Raw genomic sequence first — 15,996 nt, forward strand, 5'->3', positions numbered from 1 at the left:
GGGAGAGAAAGGGGTCACCTTGATGCAGCCCAGGGCCAAGCAGCCAGCCACTCTCGTCTGCACATCCTCATCCTCGAGCTGGTCCAGGAAGCAGAGTAGGGCCTGGTTAAGGGTGGGAGGGCAGACTTAGCCAGACACTGGGAGCCTGGGACCCCAGCCTTTGCCCTCAGGGAGCCCTGCCCGACTCTTACCCTTTCCCGGAAGGCAGGGCCCAGTGACAGGCTCCGGAGCTGAGTGCTGACAGCAGCCATGACCTTGTTGTTGCCATGGACAAGCAGGGAGCTGAGGGCCCGGAGCCCATCCCTTCGAAGCCGCCCCTCAGGTGCCAACCTCAGGGCTTTCAGCACAACAGCCTGGTCATCTGAGTTCAGATTCCGCACCAGTAACACTGAAAGAAGGAAGCCAGGCAGGGGGCTGTCAGTTGGAACAAGCTGGCAGGGCAAAGAGCCTCCCGGGGTGGGTTCTTTTGTACCTTCAGGTCCTGAATTCACACCTTCAGACCCACCCATAGCATCAGGCCACTTTGTGACCAGGGCTACTGCCTCACCCTCCTCGGCAGTCTCGGTCACATAGGCCTCCATGGAGGAGCTGTCCAAGGCTTCGACGTAACTCCAGAACTGGAAGACGGTGAGCTGCTCTCCAGGGCCTGACTGGGGCCTCCGGGGCAGCTTCTGCCCCAGGGCATCTTCCAGGAACTTGACACACACTGTGGGAGGCAGTGCCGCAGGTCTCAGGGTGTGGATGGACCTGGGTCCTTAGAGGGAAGAGTGCCCCCACCCCATGCGCAGGTCCAGGGACCCAGCACAAAAGGGTCCAATCTGGGCCCTTTTGTGCTGAGGCATGAGCCTTCGATGTTTCTTCCCAGTGCTCATCTCAGCATGTCTCTGTGGGCTGACCTGGCTTTCCCTGAGGTCCCATCACTGGGGATCTGAGAAAGGAGAGCAGAGGGGGCAGGTAGGCAGCCCACTCACCAGCCTCGGCTAAGCCTGGCTGGCGCAGGGAGAGACGGGCGCCATACTGATTGCAGAAGGTGAGGAGCACCCGCTCCACAGGGCAGATGAAGGGGCTGAGTCCCTCTGTACATTGGTCCCAGAAGGTCAGGAAGCCAGGCCGGGAGGCCGAGAACTGCACCACTGTGAGGAGGTGCAGGAAACTGTCAGCAACAGAACGAGCCGGTGGGGAGACAGGTGCGTAGGTGGGATAGGGCAAGGGAGGAACTTTGGGGCAGACACGAGCCAGAGCCCACACAGCTTTTACCTTCCTGGGCAGAGGTGGCAGGGATTTCCCATCGCCTGCTAAGCTCACATACTGCTTCGAGCACTCGGGCCTCCCGCAGTAGCCGCTCCAGGGCCCATGCCTCCTGGCAGCGCAGGGGCCCAAATGTGCCCAGTTTCTGGAGAATAGGGGTGGCCAGGTAGCTCAGACCTCAAGACAGAGCTTAGAGAGGGTGGAGACCAGGGACTACAAGTCCCTGCATGCATCGGGAGAGACTTGGGGGAGCCAGAGTGTGGGAGGTGTTCCATTCAGCAAGAGCCAGGCCCTGGGACATTGGGGAGTGGAACTCAGAGGAGGTGTGGAGGGCCAGGATTGAAGTGTAGGGCTCCCTGGGGGAAGGGGCTACAAGGGAAGGGTGGGGGAATACCACTAGCCTCACCAGCAGGAGGCGGCTGCAGTGGTACAGGTGCTGGACCAAGGCAGTGTCCAGAGCTGGACACTCCGTGCTGAGGGGTCGGGCACTAGGTGAGTCGAGGCTGTCCTCAGCCCCAGGCTCCGGGCTGTTTGGGGGCCTGAGAGAAAAATGGGGTCAACCGCCCCAGGAGCACACATCATCATCTGGTCACCAGAGTATTTTTATTAAGTTCCCCCCATCCCAGAACAGAAGAACACATCATGCACAAACAACAGACAATGGGTAAGTTCACGGAGGACTTCCAGAAGGAGGAAAGGGCTGGGACCAGCAAGTGGTAGCAGGGGTCTCCAGAGCCTGTCTGCCCAGGGCTACCTCCAGCTAGGACTGCTGGGATCTCTGGGGCCGCCGGGGCTTGGATGGGCGGGAGTAGGGTTGCAGGCGGGATGGTCTACGCAATGTGGACTGCAAGGGGTTGCGGCCCAAGGGGCGCAGGGCACGGGGCCATAACCTGGGCAGCAGCGGAGGGAGGAGGGGCCAGGCATGACCTTCAACTGGGAATCGGCAAAGGCCACTCTGGGACAAAGAGCCAAGGGACCAGGGTCTCTGGGAAAGCCGGGGTCCAGACAGAGGGGGTTGATGCTGGGGGGCACAGGATGCATGGGGAGGCACAGTAAAGGCTCGTTCACAGGGTAGGTTCAAGGTGAGGCCAAGGAAGAGAGGAGGAGCTGGAGGCTCAGGAGCTGGTAGGGACCGACGGAGGAGGCAGACACTGCAGGGATGAGGAGGAAGGTGACCAGAAGCACTGGGGATACAGATGGGATTGAAAACATGAGCAACAAGGACACACGAGGGGTACATGGGAGGGGTGAACACAGATGTACCCGCCAGCAAGTCCATCCCCTCCCACCCACCTCCCTCGAGCCCACCACCCATCTTACTGCTCTCTTTACGTGCTCCCCCTGGCCTCACCTCACCTGTTCCCCTTTCTCGCCTTTCTCCTTCACCTGCTACTCACCTCCCCTCTTCCCCCGCTCCTAGCCCCTCTCACCTGTCCCCAGGACTGTCATTATCTTCATCTTCATTGAGGAAGCTGAAGCTCTCCAGGGCATGCTCCACAGTGATGCTAAGACTGGAGGTCCGGCTGCGAGTCAGGCCTTGTCTCTGCTGGGGTTGTGAAGGGCGTCAGAGCTGTCGCCCCTGCCTGGCTGCCCTCCCTGCGCTGCCGCACACCAGCCCAGCCCTCCTCACCATAAGCAGACTCTCCAGCCGGGTCACCTCCTGCTCCAGGCCCTGCAGCTCAGGAAACTGGCCACGATAGTCATCCAGGGCAGCCATTAGGGCCCCCAGTGCCTCTTCCAGTTTCCTGTCCCCAGCACCTCCAGCTGCCCCTGGAACTGGGGCCTGGGCAGCCCTGGCCACTCTAGGGTCTGAATGCTGGGTCACAGGGGCTAGGGGTGAGGGAGGGGGACTTGGGCTCTGATGGATGGCTTCTGGGAGTTTTGGGGAAGGGCTTGTGAGGGGTTCCCAACTGGAACAGGTAGGACTTGGGTGGGAGGTGCTGAGGGCTATGGGGTCTGCCTGAGTGCAGGAAGTGGAGGCTGCGTAGCTACAGGACAGGGGGTCGATGCCTGGGAGGGGAGGGTCTGTGTTTGCAGAGGGGTTGGAGAGCGTGGCAAGGTCTAGAAAAGTGGAAGGGCTTACAGTCATAAGGGTGGGACTTGTGACAGAATGGGTAGGACTCCTGGTGATCTGGACTGGGTCCTTAGCATTGGGTGTAGCGGTGTGAGTTGAAATCCTGGCTGTGTGAGTAGGGGTTGCAGTAGTGTGGGTACTGCTTGTGGTGGTGTAGGTAGAGCTTGCAGTAGTGTGGGCGGGGCTTATTGTGGTATGGGTGGGGCTTGTAGCAGTGTGGGTGGGGCTTATGGTGGTGTGGGTAGGGCTTGCAGTAGTGTGGGTGGTGCTAGTGGTAGTATGGGTGGGGCTTGTGGTAGTCTGGGCTGGGTCTGTGGTACTGGGGGTAGGGCCTGCAGTAGAGAGGGTAGAGATCATGTGCTTGCTGGTGGGGCTTGTGACAGTGTGTGTCAGGTTTGTGACAGTGTGGCTGAGGCTTGTAGTGGTCTGGACTGGGTCTGTAGTATTGGGAGCAGGAGCTGCAGGAGTGAGGGTAGAAAGCATTGGCTTGTGGGTGGGACTTGTGGTGGTCTGGACTGGCCCTGTGGTACTGGGGGTAGGGCCTGTAATAGTGATGGTAGAGACCACAGTCTTGTGGGTAGAACTTGTGGTAGTGTGAGTGAGGCTTGGAGCACTATGGGTAGGGCTTACGGCACTAGAGGTGGAGCTTGTAGTGGTGTGGGTGGGGTCTGGCAATTCAGGAGAGCTAGAATTTATGCTCTTGTTAACTGAGTCTAGGTGTGCAGAGGGGGCAGGGTCTGTAGATGTGTGGGCGGGGCCTGTTGTACTGAGAGTGGGGCTTGTGGCAGAATGGCCAGGGTCCAGGGCAGAAAGGACAGGACTAGGGTGCTCCCCATGTGTGGGATCTGGGGGTGCAGGTGGGCTGGGTCCCTGGACTAGACTTTCTAGGCCTGCAGCCTCCACTGAAGCCTCAGCCAGGGCAGCATCCACACTGGCCTCACTGATATGGCTCAGAGTCCGGCTGTAGGGGGCATGCCCATTGGCCAGGGCTGGGGCCATGGCCCTCTCCTCATCCACGGTCCCAGAAGTGGAGGTCTCAGCCCTACGGAAGGCAACCTGGATGGGCAGAGGCTCAGGCTGCTGCACCAGGGGCCTGGGGGCTGAGGAGTGGCGCGCAGTGCCTGAGAGCTGTGGGCTAGAGGAGTCATCGGAAGATTCGGATGACAGGGACCACGCTGTCCCATTCTCCAGCTCCTCCTGCCGCCTCAGCATATTCTAGGAGAGAGAAAAGGACATCTCAGGATCACTGCCAGCAAACCCCTGGGTGGGGGGCTGAGCCCGGGATGTGACTCACATAGAAGGCCTGTTCCCGAAGTGAGGGCGTGTCTGGTGGGCTCTGGCTGTAGGTGGAGAAGCGCTTGGTGACTGTGGAGGCCTTGTTGACAGTAGAAGCGGCTGAGGGCTGGTCATCCTTGTCAAAGGGACTGGAGAGGGAAGAAGCTGTTAGCAGGTGCTAACATCAAGCCCCAGCCCCGTCTCCAAGCCCCTCAGCCCCACCAACCTCCACATGACTTCCAGGCTGAGCTTGATGGTGCCAAGGTCATTAATGTCCACAGCTACAACCTGGGGCAGGGCAGCGAACAGATCCTTGGTCTCACAGGAGACGCTGCCTACAACCACATGGTTGGCCAGGCCCTTCAGTTCTGTCACCTGTAGCCAAGAATGCATGGTGGGGTCACAAGGGTGTAGGGGTCATGAGATTGTGGGAGATCAGAGGTCTGAATTTGCATAGAGGTTATGTGACAGTCACAGGGTCATCGGGCCATGAGGAAGTTACAGGGAATGGAGTTCTCAGGGTAATGGGGCCATGGAGGCTCGAAGCAGCCTGGGAGCACGGGGACCACAGGGGTCTAAATTTGTAGTCATCGAGGTCGTGGGAGTCACAGCCTCATGAGAGTTCAAGGGTCATGTATTCACAAGGTCAGGAGGTCACAAGGAAATCACAGGGTCATGAAGGTCAAGGGGTCACACATTCACAGGGCCATGGAACCAGATGCGGGTCACAGGGGTAAGGGTCTCAGGGTCATGAGGATCATAAGGGGTTCACAGGGTCATAGAGTCACAGGATCTTGGTGTCCTATGGTTCTGGGCAGAGACATCACCTTGATGGACAGGAACTCTGTGAGCAGAGGAAGAAAGACGGTTTCCTCACTGTCCCACACCTGCTTTCCACTACCCTCTATGCGGCCCCGTAGTTTCCAGCGCTGACGCCCATATTTCATGCAGATCTAGGGGAAGAGGCAGGATGAAGCAGCCCTTGGTGTTGCGACCCTGCCATCCCAGCCCTTCCCTGCCCATCCTCCTACCTCATACTGATCGCCCACACATAGCCTGGCGAAGCCGGCCAGCCCTGGGAGTGGGGGAGAAGGAGATGAACGGGGTCCAGGGGTCTCAGGCACACACCTCCCTCTCCCCGCCACCAGTCGGCCTCACCACTTGGTACCTTTCATCCGGAGATGGAACTCTCCCAGCTGTGCTTCCAGCTCGCTCTCCAGCAGGCACATGCTCTGAGGGGGATGGGCAGGGACAGGAGGAGGTCAAGAACCAGTCCCCTCTCACCAGCTCTGCCACACTCTGTGCCTCTGCCTCACTGGCACACATCCCTCACCTCTGTGTACTCCCGATGCCCCCGAGTAGCCTCGGCCAGGCTGTCCCGGGCCTCACGGCTCCCTGGGGAGCCGGTGCTGTAGGCACGGACCATGTTGTAGGCACCATCCCGGAGACGCCGCTGGACACAGTATGCCTCATACAGCTCGTCGATCTGGGCAGATGAGTGGGGTGGCAGAGGGGGGATTGAGACTCACTACTGGGGTTGCTCACCCAGGGCCTAGCATCATCCCATCTCCCTGTGATACCCAATCCCCCACCCCACGCTGCAAGCACACATGCATGCTGCACAAGTACCTTGCTGGCGTGGAACTCCAGCCGTCGTAGGAAGCGTTCAATGGACTTGACTTGCTGGGGGAGAGGTGCGTTAGGAGAAGCCTGAGGCCCAGGGCCCTTTACCTCCCCCTGAGCCAACCTCTTTCAACACCGTTCTCTATACTAACTCACCTTGTCCAAGTCATACAGGAAGCCCTGCGGGTAGAGATGAGGGGGGCATTAGGAGGTAGGGGAAGTACTCCAGCAGGGGCAGTTGCTCACCCAGACCTACCTAGCTCCTTTTCATCACAGCCTTCCTCCCTCTCACACCACGGTCCACAGCCATTCCAGTCAAAGCAGGGACTGACCTACCTTCCCACGTGCCTGGTCTTTGCTGGTGTCATAGATTTGGTCCCCAAGACCCCTCTAGTACTCTTCCCCCCACCTCTTCCATGGGATCCCTCCCCTGGCCCACTGCCTTTTCTACAACCCCTAGGAAGAGAGCTCTGTGCCTCCTCATGCATGGTTCCCTCTACCGGGGAACTCCTGTTCATGCTTCAAGACCCAGCAGAAATGTTTCTTCCTCTGGGAAGCCCTGACCTGTTCCCCAGGAAGAACCATGGCTCTCCCTCAGTACCACTACAACATAATCTTCTGCTGTCCATGTCTGTGGGGTTTGACCCAACCCACTGGAAGCTCCCATGGACAGGCACTGGGTCCCAGGCAGAAAGTACATGCAGCCTGGGAAAGCTGAGGAGAGAAACTCCCCAGCCTTTCCTGATACCCACTTTTCTAGTCACACCTGGACTAAGTCACCCCAGAAAACAGCTCTGATGTCACCCAGGGCTGGTGCTGCCCAGCCCCCCACACCACAAAAGCAAAGGGCATATTAATCCTGGGCATACAGGATGCAAACCCTTCACTTACCAGGCGGGAATTCCTCTTGGACTCCTTTATCTGTCTTTGGAGTTTCTCCTGTTCCTGCTGGTGCACTTCCAAATAGGCCCTGGGGAAAGGGGTGACCACAAGAGTTATCTTACCTCTCCAGCTTCTACCTGCCCAGGGAACAGACAGTGAGGAGAGGGTGTGAGGCTGGGGAAGGTTCCTACTAGCAGAAAGGGAATGAGGACTTAGGGAGGGATCATGGGACAAGGCATTGGGAGAGCACTGCTTACGTCAGGCCTCGCTTGAGTGCCGCGTACACCAGGTCCAGCCGCTCAGGCTGCGGGACCTTGGGGGCCGGGTGCGCCACTGAAAACATCTTGGACACTCGGGAGAGCGCTGGGGGCTTCCGTGGGGGCCCCGGGGGACTGAAGGCTGGGAAGCTCCTGAAGAAGAGACTGCACTCAGGAAGGAGCAAGAAGTCATCCCCCAAACCCTCACTTGCACACTCCAACCCGGTCAGACTCTCTTGACCCCATTAGCCCCCCCTCTGCCGCGTACCTGGGCCCCCGCTCCTGGTTGCCGAGGACGCCTGCGAAGGACTGGCTCCTACTGACCCGGGCGCTGAGCAGGCGGCGCTGCGGCCGCACCGACAGGGACATCATGGAACGAGTCCGCGCGGGGCTCCCTGGGGGTGGCGAGGGCGGGTGTCCAGCGCCAATCAGGCCCTTGAAGCCCCCTCCCCGCGGTCCACACTCTGTATCTCAGTCCTGCCAGCCACGGCCTGAGGCTGGAGTCCGAACCCCAGCGGCCCTGGTGCTTATGACAGGGCGGCCGCGGGTGACTCGGTGTCGGACTCAGCGTGGCCTCGGCTACACCCCCACTTCCTGCAGAGGTGCAGGCTCCGCCTGCCGCGCGGGGCAGGAAGGGGGGTCGTACTGGGACCCTCCCCGGGCTGGGAAGGGGCAGGAAAGGGGAGGGGCGCGCGAAGAATGTGCGGAAGCGCCTGTTTACCCGGGGGTGGGGCGGGCTCCCCAGCCCTGCCCTGACCTCCTCCCCCCAAGTGGACCAGGAGCTCCCACGCCCACACCCCAAGAGGCCGCAGGAGGTCACGGGGCGGGGCGGGGTGCGTGCTTTGAGCCCAGCGGAGCTGCCTGGCAGGCCCGGCCTGTGCAGGTTGGGCTCCCCACACCGGCCCGCCCCGCGGAAGCTGCTCCCCTCCAGCCCCCACCCGCTCCGAGGCGCCCAGACGCCAGAGCCCTCCCGATGCCCAGAGCCGGGGGATTCCCAGGGTGGGGGGCAGTGCCGAGAAGTGCTCCGCCCCCTCCACTTTCCTGAGACTCCAACCGGGAAACTGAGTCACAGACAACAGCCTTCGCCCGTGACCTTAGCAGGAAGAGATCCTCCGCAGACCCCCACACCGCTCCGGCGAAACACGCGCCCCAGGCCCCCAGAACGCGGCCCGCAGCCCCCTGGGACCAGCCCCGGAGCCTCCGCAGCCCCGGACCAGGTCCTACCTCTCTTCTTGGAGTTCATGGTAGGTCCGGGACAGCCCTCCAAGCCCCGCGCTTGCCCCCCGTGTCCCCGCCGGCCCAGGGCCACTCGGTGCCGGCCGGTCTGGGCTCCGCGCTCGCTCCCAGCGACTCTGGCTCCTGCTTCAGCTCCTCCCGGCGCCGCCCCCCGCCCAGTTCCTGCCGCCTGACTCAGCCCGCCGGGATGGGGCGGGACCAGCCGGACCACGGGGGCACCGGGCCCTTGGCCCCCCTCCCAGCCTCTGGGAGGGGTGACTGGAGGTTCCCCTCAGGCAGGGGACTTACGGGGGTCTTCTCGGCTGGGTCAGGAGTGTGGGTAAAGGGAGTCGAGGGCAGCGGTGAATATGGAGGGATAAACAGAGTGAGGACACCGGGTAGGGCTGAATTGGGTGCAGTTAGCACAGGGGCCTCATGAAGTGGCTGTTGAGGGGTGCTGAGGGAGAGCTGGACACAGAGGGCTTAGAGTTGGGGTTCTGAGTGTGTGAAGGCTAGAGAGCAGGGGCTGAGAGAGTGGAAGGAAGGGCTGGGGGTGCTGAGTGGAGGGACTGTGCCAAAGGACGGCAGAGAAGCCCTGAGCATGAGGGAGTTTGGAGGCTGAGAAGGAGCTAAAAGTGGGGGACTGGATCAACCCCATATTATGTGTTGCAGCCGAGAGAAGGAAGAGAAGCAGCTGGGTGCAGAGAGTCCCATAGCACCATGCACCACCCCCATCCCTCCACCCTCAGAGGGGATGCTCAGTCTGGACACCCTCTCTACCCCCAGGCCACAGGGTAGAGGATCTGGTCCCACTGCCCAATCAGGCCCTTCTCTCTGGCAGAAGCTGCATCCTAGGGCAGAGGCCCCATCCTTCTGGCCCCCACCTCACATGGACTGAATCCCCTTGGTGTTGGCCCTTTCCTGCCCCCAGTATCTCTTCATTGACTATCCCTATCCAACTCTAGCCTGGATAAAGGCCACCATAGCCACCATGCTCAATTCTGCTGCACTGGGCTTACTTTTTCCCCAAGAGGCTGGGGTGGGCCCAGGGGTCTGCATTTCCAACCAGCCCACCACCCCCTTACAGATTCAGATGCAAGATGTCCAAGGATCCTAGTTTGAGAAATGCTATCTCCCCCTCCCTCCTTGAAGACTGGGTGCTGTGCACCCTATGCTGGCAGCTATGCATTCCCATGGATTGCCCACCCAACACTGGCCTCTCTGCTCCCTGCAGCCACCCTCCATGAGAACACCCCAGTCTCATCACCTGGCTCTGGAATGCCCCTTTCCTAAATCAGAACCACATCTCCATCACCCCCACTTCACCTGCCTTCTACCTGTGACCTCTTGAGCCCTCAGCTCATTTATTCAACTATTTACTAAGTGACAACCCTACGCAAGTCTCTGGAGATAACAGCCGGAATTGCACAGACATCGCCCTGCACAGAGCTCACAATCCGCCTCTGCTTCCTTTCTCTCTGCCAGTTCCCTCCTACCTTCTCTTCCCTACCTTCCTTGCACACCCTTCTCCCCAGCCTGGATCTGCAGCCACCACTCCAGCTTGCTCGCCTGCTACCAATATCCCCAGCACCCTGGGCTTCTCTCTTACCTGGCAGAAACCAGCCCTGGGCAACCCAACCCCCTGCCTTCTCTGCACCTGTGCACAGGCTGGCGGGAGCTGCCAGAGGTCTTGGCACAGCAGCTGGGCTGGAAAAGAGCAAATCTCAGCCTCAGCCAGGCTTTTGTTTCCCATGCGGGAAATCCTCATGTGTGACCTTAGCCATCTCTCTCCCTTCCCATGGAAGATGAGTGTTGCAAACTTTCTCCACAAGCCTCAAACAAGCTCAAGTCACTCCCACATAAAAGATGAAAACAACCCTGGAAACTATCCAAATGCCCATCAGTAGATAATGCAATGCTATACAACAAAAAGAATGAACAATATACAACCGCATGCAACGATATGGATGAATCCTACAGACATAATGTTGAGTGAAAAAAGCAAGACCACAAGAGAGGATATATGTTTGAATTCCTTGATATAAAGTTCAAAAACAGTTAAACTTAATCTATGGTGACAGAGTCAGAATAGTAGTGACTATTAATAGTAGTGACACTACCCCTGGGGAGTAGTGACTGGAAGGGAGCACAAGGGGGCTGACAGGGTACTGATTATGTTCTGTTTCCTAATCTGGGTTCTATTTCCTGATCCTATATGGGTGTGTTCCTTTGTGAAAATGTCTTGTGAGCTGTACACTTAGGACATGTACCCTTTCTGTGTGAATATTATATTTCAGTATAAAGTTAACTTTAAATAAATAACTACAAAAAGAAATGACCCCTCTGTGGACTCCCAGTCTCTTTCTAGCTACCCTACCCCTCACCCTATTTGGCTCTTTTAGAGCCAAGTTTCTTGAAGAGGTGTCTACCTCCATTTCCTCTCTAAACCCACCCACTCTTCTTCCTATCCTGGTCCAGCTTCTGTACCCAGTACTCCCCTGACTGGTCGGGACAAGGTCACCAGTGACTTCCCCATTGCTGAATCCAGTGTCCAATGTTTGGTCCTTATCCTGCTTGATCTCAGCAAAGCTTTTCACTGTATAGTTCTCTTCCTCTTCCTTGAGCCTTTCCTTGTCTTGGATTTCAAAAGGCAACATGCCTCTGGCTTTCCACCTATCTCTCTGGCTGCACATCTTATTTTCCCAGAGGATCTGTCTTTCTCCCCATCCCCGAATGGGCCTCATCCTCCCCACTCATGGGCTGGGTACATCTCCCACAGCTTAATGCCATCTAAATGTTGCCAGCTTCCATATCTTTTCCTTGCCCAAACCGTTCTTCTGAGCACCAGGCCTGTTTATCCAGCTGCCTGCTTGATACCTCCTGGAAGCTGAGTGACAATGTGGAGTGGGTTATTAGGGATGTGTTAAGTTTGAAGTCCCCAAACTAAAGTCACCACTTTCCTCCTCAAACCTGACTCTCCCCAGTCTTGACCTCTCCACGACAGCCCCACCATCTATTTATCCAGTTGTTCAAGACAGAAACTAGGAATCATCGTGGATCCCTCAGCCTCTGTTACCCCCACATCTACTCAGCCACCCACTCCTGCCGTCTCTGGAATCTACCCCCTCACCTCCACCCCCATAGCTAGAACTCAAGGCCAAGCCATCACCAATTCTCACCTAGAATCCTACAGCAGCTTCCTATTGGGTTCCCTGTCTCTGTGCTAACCCACAATGATCTATTCAATAACACCATTGCCCCTCTGGAAATTCCAGTCACCTGACAATGCTAAAAACTGTCCTTTATCAAGTGCTTTCTATGCCAGGCACTGTGCTTAATTAACAAACATCATCTCATTTAATTCTGGCAACAAACCTATGGGGTGTGTCCTATTAGCCCCACTTCACAGATGAGAAACCTGAGGCTAACTGGCTGTGTGACTTTGGGCGAGACATTTCTTAACCTTTTGGGGCTGCAGATATCCATCTGTTAAATGAGGATAACGACAATAATAATAACAACTATCTCACAGGGCTGTTGGGAGGATGAAATGAGATACTTCCTCTACTGGGAGTGTTCGGGGAAGGGAGAATTGTATGTGGAGTACAGAAGTTGGGGTGGACACAGTACCTCACTGTAAACACACAACAAATGTTAACTGATGTTATTAACAATTATTAATCTGCCCAAGATTACACAGCTGTTAAGTGGCAGGGCCAGGATTCAAACCCCAGGACTCTAAATCTTTAACTTCCCTCTATTCTAACTCTTGTGAAACATCCATGGGCATTCCTCTACCCCAAGGATAAAGTCCAGACTCTCTAACGTGACCCACAAGACCTTCAGGCTCTGTCCCTTCCCTCATATACCTTCCTCCTCCCCTCACAGTCCTCTGTTCCCCCCATGATCGTTCTGTTCCAGATACTGTGAATTCTCTCCATGCCTGTAAGGCTCTTCAGCATTTAAGCAGCAGCTCTCATTGATCCTATATCCTCTTCCCACTACTCTCAGCCTGACCAGCTCCCTCTCTTTTTTCAAGTCTTACCCTACTACTTCTTCCTCCAAGAAGCCTGCCTTGGATTGGGTCCCCCTTTAAGGTGCCTCATAGTTTCCTCTCTCTGATCCCTGAGGCCACATAACTCAGTTGTCAGTTCTGCTTTAGGGTCTGTCTTCCAACCAGATTGTGAACTCTGGGGGCTGAGGCCTGTCTGCTTTGCTCACTGCTGTACCCTCTGCGCCCTGCACCAAAGCAATGAAAGAAGGCAGGAGCTGATTATGAGTTGGGGGCTGATTGAACTGGGTTGCCCAGATACAGGTAGATCCTGAGCTGCTGGAGGAGTAGATTTCAAGTCTCTATCTACCCCAACTCCTCTACCTCATAGACAATTTCCTTTTCCCTTCCTTACTTTCTGATTGTATCAGCAGGTGGGGTTCTGCCCTCTGAGAATGGGGCAGGGTGGGGGTTCCCTGGGATTCTGGAACTGAGTAGGTGGGCTGGACTCAGAGTAGGCTGACTGTCCCATCAATTTTCTTTCTCTGGGCTTCTGCCACAGGGACCAGGATGTATAACTGTTGGTCCAAATGACCATCAGAATATCAATCTAAGTGACAATTCCAGGGGGTGAATAGGCAAGATCTCCCCTGCTGGGGGTGGGGGAAGGGAAAGAGCAGAACCCCTTGAGCAAAGGGAGAGGGGCCACCTCAAATGGGGGTGGGGGAGAGGCTGGCTGATAAGAGCCAGGGGATTATCTGGACTTATGGCAGCCCTGAAGTCTGTTCTGGACATGGGAAAGAACCCAGGTCTCAAGGGTGATGGGGCCCGCAGCATAGCCAGCTCGGGGCAGCTAGGAATGGAACTCTGCCCGCTTGCGTGGCCCCAGATCCCGCGGCCTCTAATACCCTCTACACGCCAAAACTGGTGCACTTGTGTGGGTCAGGAGGTCCCGCCACCTGTGCTGCCCAGCTCAATGGTATGCCAGGCCAGCCGCTTTCCCGGGAGTCTCCGGTCCAGCCCCGCCCCACCGCAGGGCCGCCCAGGATTGAGGTAAACAGACGCTAAAAATAACCCGGGCAAGGGGCGGCTTCAAGGAAGAATGGGGTCCCTCCTGAGCCTGCCCCTGTCTCCATGGCAACTGCCCCAAACCCGGCTGCTGACGTCATGCCGCAGCTGCGGGAGCAAGGAGGGAGGGGGGCGCGGTGCGGCCTGGGACCCCCCACCCCGGAACCGGGCGGAGGCGGCCGGGTGGCCTCACTTCCTGCCGGCCCCCTCCCTGGTCAGCTGGTCACATTCCCGGACGGCGGCGCACTGGAAGCCTTGTGGCCTCCCCCGGGCCGGGCCTGGCAGAGGCGCTAGTCCGAGCTGAAGCGAGGGGCCCGCAGTGACTCAGCCGCGTCCTCCCCGCCAGCTTTTCCACCGGGGGAGGACCCAGCCCAGCGCCCTGTGTGCTCCCCTCATCCCCCCCCATTTCCAGGTACCCCTCTGCAGCTGCTGCCCCACAGGACGCAGAACAGAGAGGTTTTTTTTGTTGGGTTGTTTTTGTTTGTTTATTGTTTTTGACAGGGAGGTTTTGTACCTCACTCTCCAGTTCTCATCTCTCTCCCCGCCCACCCATCCCCGCCGCTACCCCCCATGCCGGGGAAGCGGATAGTGCAGTGGCAAGAATTCAGATCTGGGTCTAATTCCCACCTCTCTCCAAACCAGCTGTGTGACCTTGAGAATATTACTTAACCTCTCTGGGCCAGTTTCTGCATTTGCCAGATCATCTGGTAACCCTCCTCAGAAGGCTGTGCCGGCACTGAGCGATGCAGGCCCAGGGCAAGCCCCACAGATGGCCCACCGTTATTGTTACACTGGACTGCACACAGTAGGTGCTCGGCCAGCCAGCCTGGACACATATTAGAAGCAACCCAGAACTGGCTGAGATGGGTCAGTCTTGGAGGCTGGACTGAGGCCTAACGGGGAGAGGAGAACAGAGGGTGCTGAAGCCAGGCTTACCCAGACCCCTAGCCCTGGTGAGCAGCCCCTTCCCCAAACCGGTTCTGCAGGCTGCCCGGGCCTGGCTGCTTGCAGAGTTTCCACACCAGCCTCTCATTTCCAGGTACAGGGTCTGTTCCCCCACGGCGCCGGGGCTATCCTCTCCGGCCTGGGCCGCGCCAGATTTGCACGAAGAGCCCAGCCCGAGGCCGGATCGGCCACCTCGGGTCGGGGCCCAAAGCGGCTTAGGCCAGCCGGTGGGGCCAGAGAGATTAGCTCATCTCGGAGGCGGGCCTGCACACCTCGTCTCCCTCTCCCCATTCCCAGCTCAGTCTCTCCTACGGCGAAGGCAGTGGGGCTCCCGGTGAGCGTCCGTGCCAGGGCCCAGGCTGGCGCCAAGGGCCCACCCTCAGGCCTGGCCCACCCCAGAGCCCCGGGGCACAGGCCGCCTGGGCCTTGCCGCGGGAGGGAAGGAGGCAGCGCCGGGTGCGGCAGGCCCAGAGGCGGCGGCTTTTGTGGGCGTCCTCCGCGCCCGAGAGGAGGGGAGGAACGACACCGCGAGGCCTGGGTCCCGGGGATGGGGCGATACGGAACAGGGCCTCAGCCGGGGCAGCAGATCCGGGACTCCCCAGGCGGGGGAGGCACCAGAACCGCCGCGCCCGACCCCCGCCCTGCCCGCGGCCCCCGGAAACGGCGGGGACACTCACATGGCTGCGCTGGGCTGCGCGGACTTCGCGCTCTCCGTGCACTGGTCGCTGCCCGGCTAGGTCGCGCCGCAGCTGCCGCGGTCGCCGCCGCTGCTGCCCGCCCCTCCCTCTGCTCCGCCGCCTGCAGCCCAGACGCCCCGCTCCTCCCCTGGCCAGCTGGGCCCCACCCCCTGCGCTCCCGCGGCTCCCGCACCCCTGGAGGCGCCCACGGCTCGCTCCGCCCTCTCGGCTAACGGGGCAGGCCGGTGGCTGGCGGCGTCCACCAGCTTGACGGGGCGGGGCGAGGCGGGACGGGACGGGACGGGGACGGGGCGCGGGAGGGGAACCCTGGACGACACGCGGGCGGTGGGAGTTCTCAGCGCTCGGGATCCGGATACATATGCGGGAATAGGGCGACTTTCGGAGAACCATTAGCAAAGGCAGGAAGGAACCATTCTTTCCCATGCAGACCCCAAAACCGGGTGCACCGGAGAGCCTCGCCTGCCTGCTCCCTCCTTGAATTCCGTGGGCTCTAGAGACCTTTCAGGCCCCCATATGTGAAACAGGTCCTGGAGGGGCACTGCTGCGTTGAGTTGGTTGGAGGAAGGGATCAGGGCCAGTTTCAGAGAGGGGAACAGGAAGGCCTGAAGGCTACTCATCAGACACCTTCTGGGTCTGGACGCTGCCCCTGAGCCCTGCCCGTCCGCCGGCCTCAGTTTCCCTGCTGTGGGGGCAGGCTGTCCTTCCTGCCACCATCTGGCA

At 58.9% G+C, this 15,996-nt stretch overlaps 1 protein-coding gene across 7 annotated transcripts in view; it reads right to left on the reverse strand.

Moving 5' to 3' along the window:
* RIPOR1 (RHO family interacting cell polarization regulator 1) overlaps positions 1-15,996 on the reverse strand; it is a 43,279-nt gene that overhangs the window by 922 nt on the left and 26,361 nt on the right. Inside the window, exons 1-20 of one of the 7 annotated variants that reach the window (XM_007198122.3) lie at positions 8,584-10,967; positions 7,628-7,754; positions 7,360-7,512; positions 7,112-7,190; positions 6,377-6,400; positions 6,227-6,280; positions 5,931-6,083; positions 5,766-5,829; positions 5,629-5,672; positions 5,425-5,550; positions 4,824-4,972; positions 4,617-4,746; positions 2,879-4,537; positions 2,679-2,794; positions 1,655-1,787; positions 1,258-1,393; positions 972-1,133; positions 548-706; positions 192-388; positions 19-102 (exon numbers count right to left, since the gene is read on the reverse strand). In XM_007198122.3, coding sequence (XP_007198184.2) covers positions 19-102; positions 192-388; positions 548-706; positions 972-1,133; positions 1,258-1,393; positions 1,655-1,787; positions 2,679-2,794; positions 2,879-4,537; positions 4,617-4,746; positions 4,824-4,972; positions 5,425-5,550; positions 5,629-5,672; positions 5,766-5,829; positions 5,931-6,083; positions 6,227-6,280; positions 6,377-6,400; positions 7,112-7,190; positions 7,360-7,512; positions 7,628-7,754; positions 8,584-8,602 — 3,768 coding nt within the window. In that variant the 5' untranslated portion in view covers positions 8,603-10,967. Of the gene's footprint in view, positions 1-18; positions 103-191; positions 389-547; positions 707-971; positions 1,134-1,257; positions 1,394-1,654; positions 1,788-1,813; positions 2,433-2,678; positions 2,795-2,878; positions 4,538-4,616; positions 4,747-4,823; positions 4,973-5,424; positions 5,551-5,628; positions 5,673-5,765; positions 5,830-5,930; positions 6,084-6,226; positions 6,281-6,376; positions 6,401-7,111; positions 7,191-7,359; positions 7,513-7,627; positions 7,755-8,583; positions 11,684-15,255; positions 15,411-15,996 lie in introns of those variants that run through there. The other 6 variants (XM_057533859.1, XM_057533857.1, XM_057533860.1 and 3 more) reach the window with 6 other exon arrangements.

Source organism: Balaenoptera acutorostrata, chromosome 19 (genome assembly GCF_949987535.1).
Source record: "Balaenoptera acutorostrata chromosome 19, mBalAcu1.1, whole genome shotgun sequence".
In the NCBI taxonomy this organism is placed as follows: Eukaryota; Metazoa; Chordata; class Mammalia; order Artiodactyla; family Balaenopteridae; genus Balaenoptera; species Balaenoptera acutorostrata.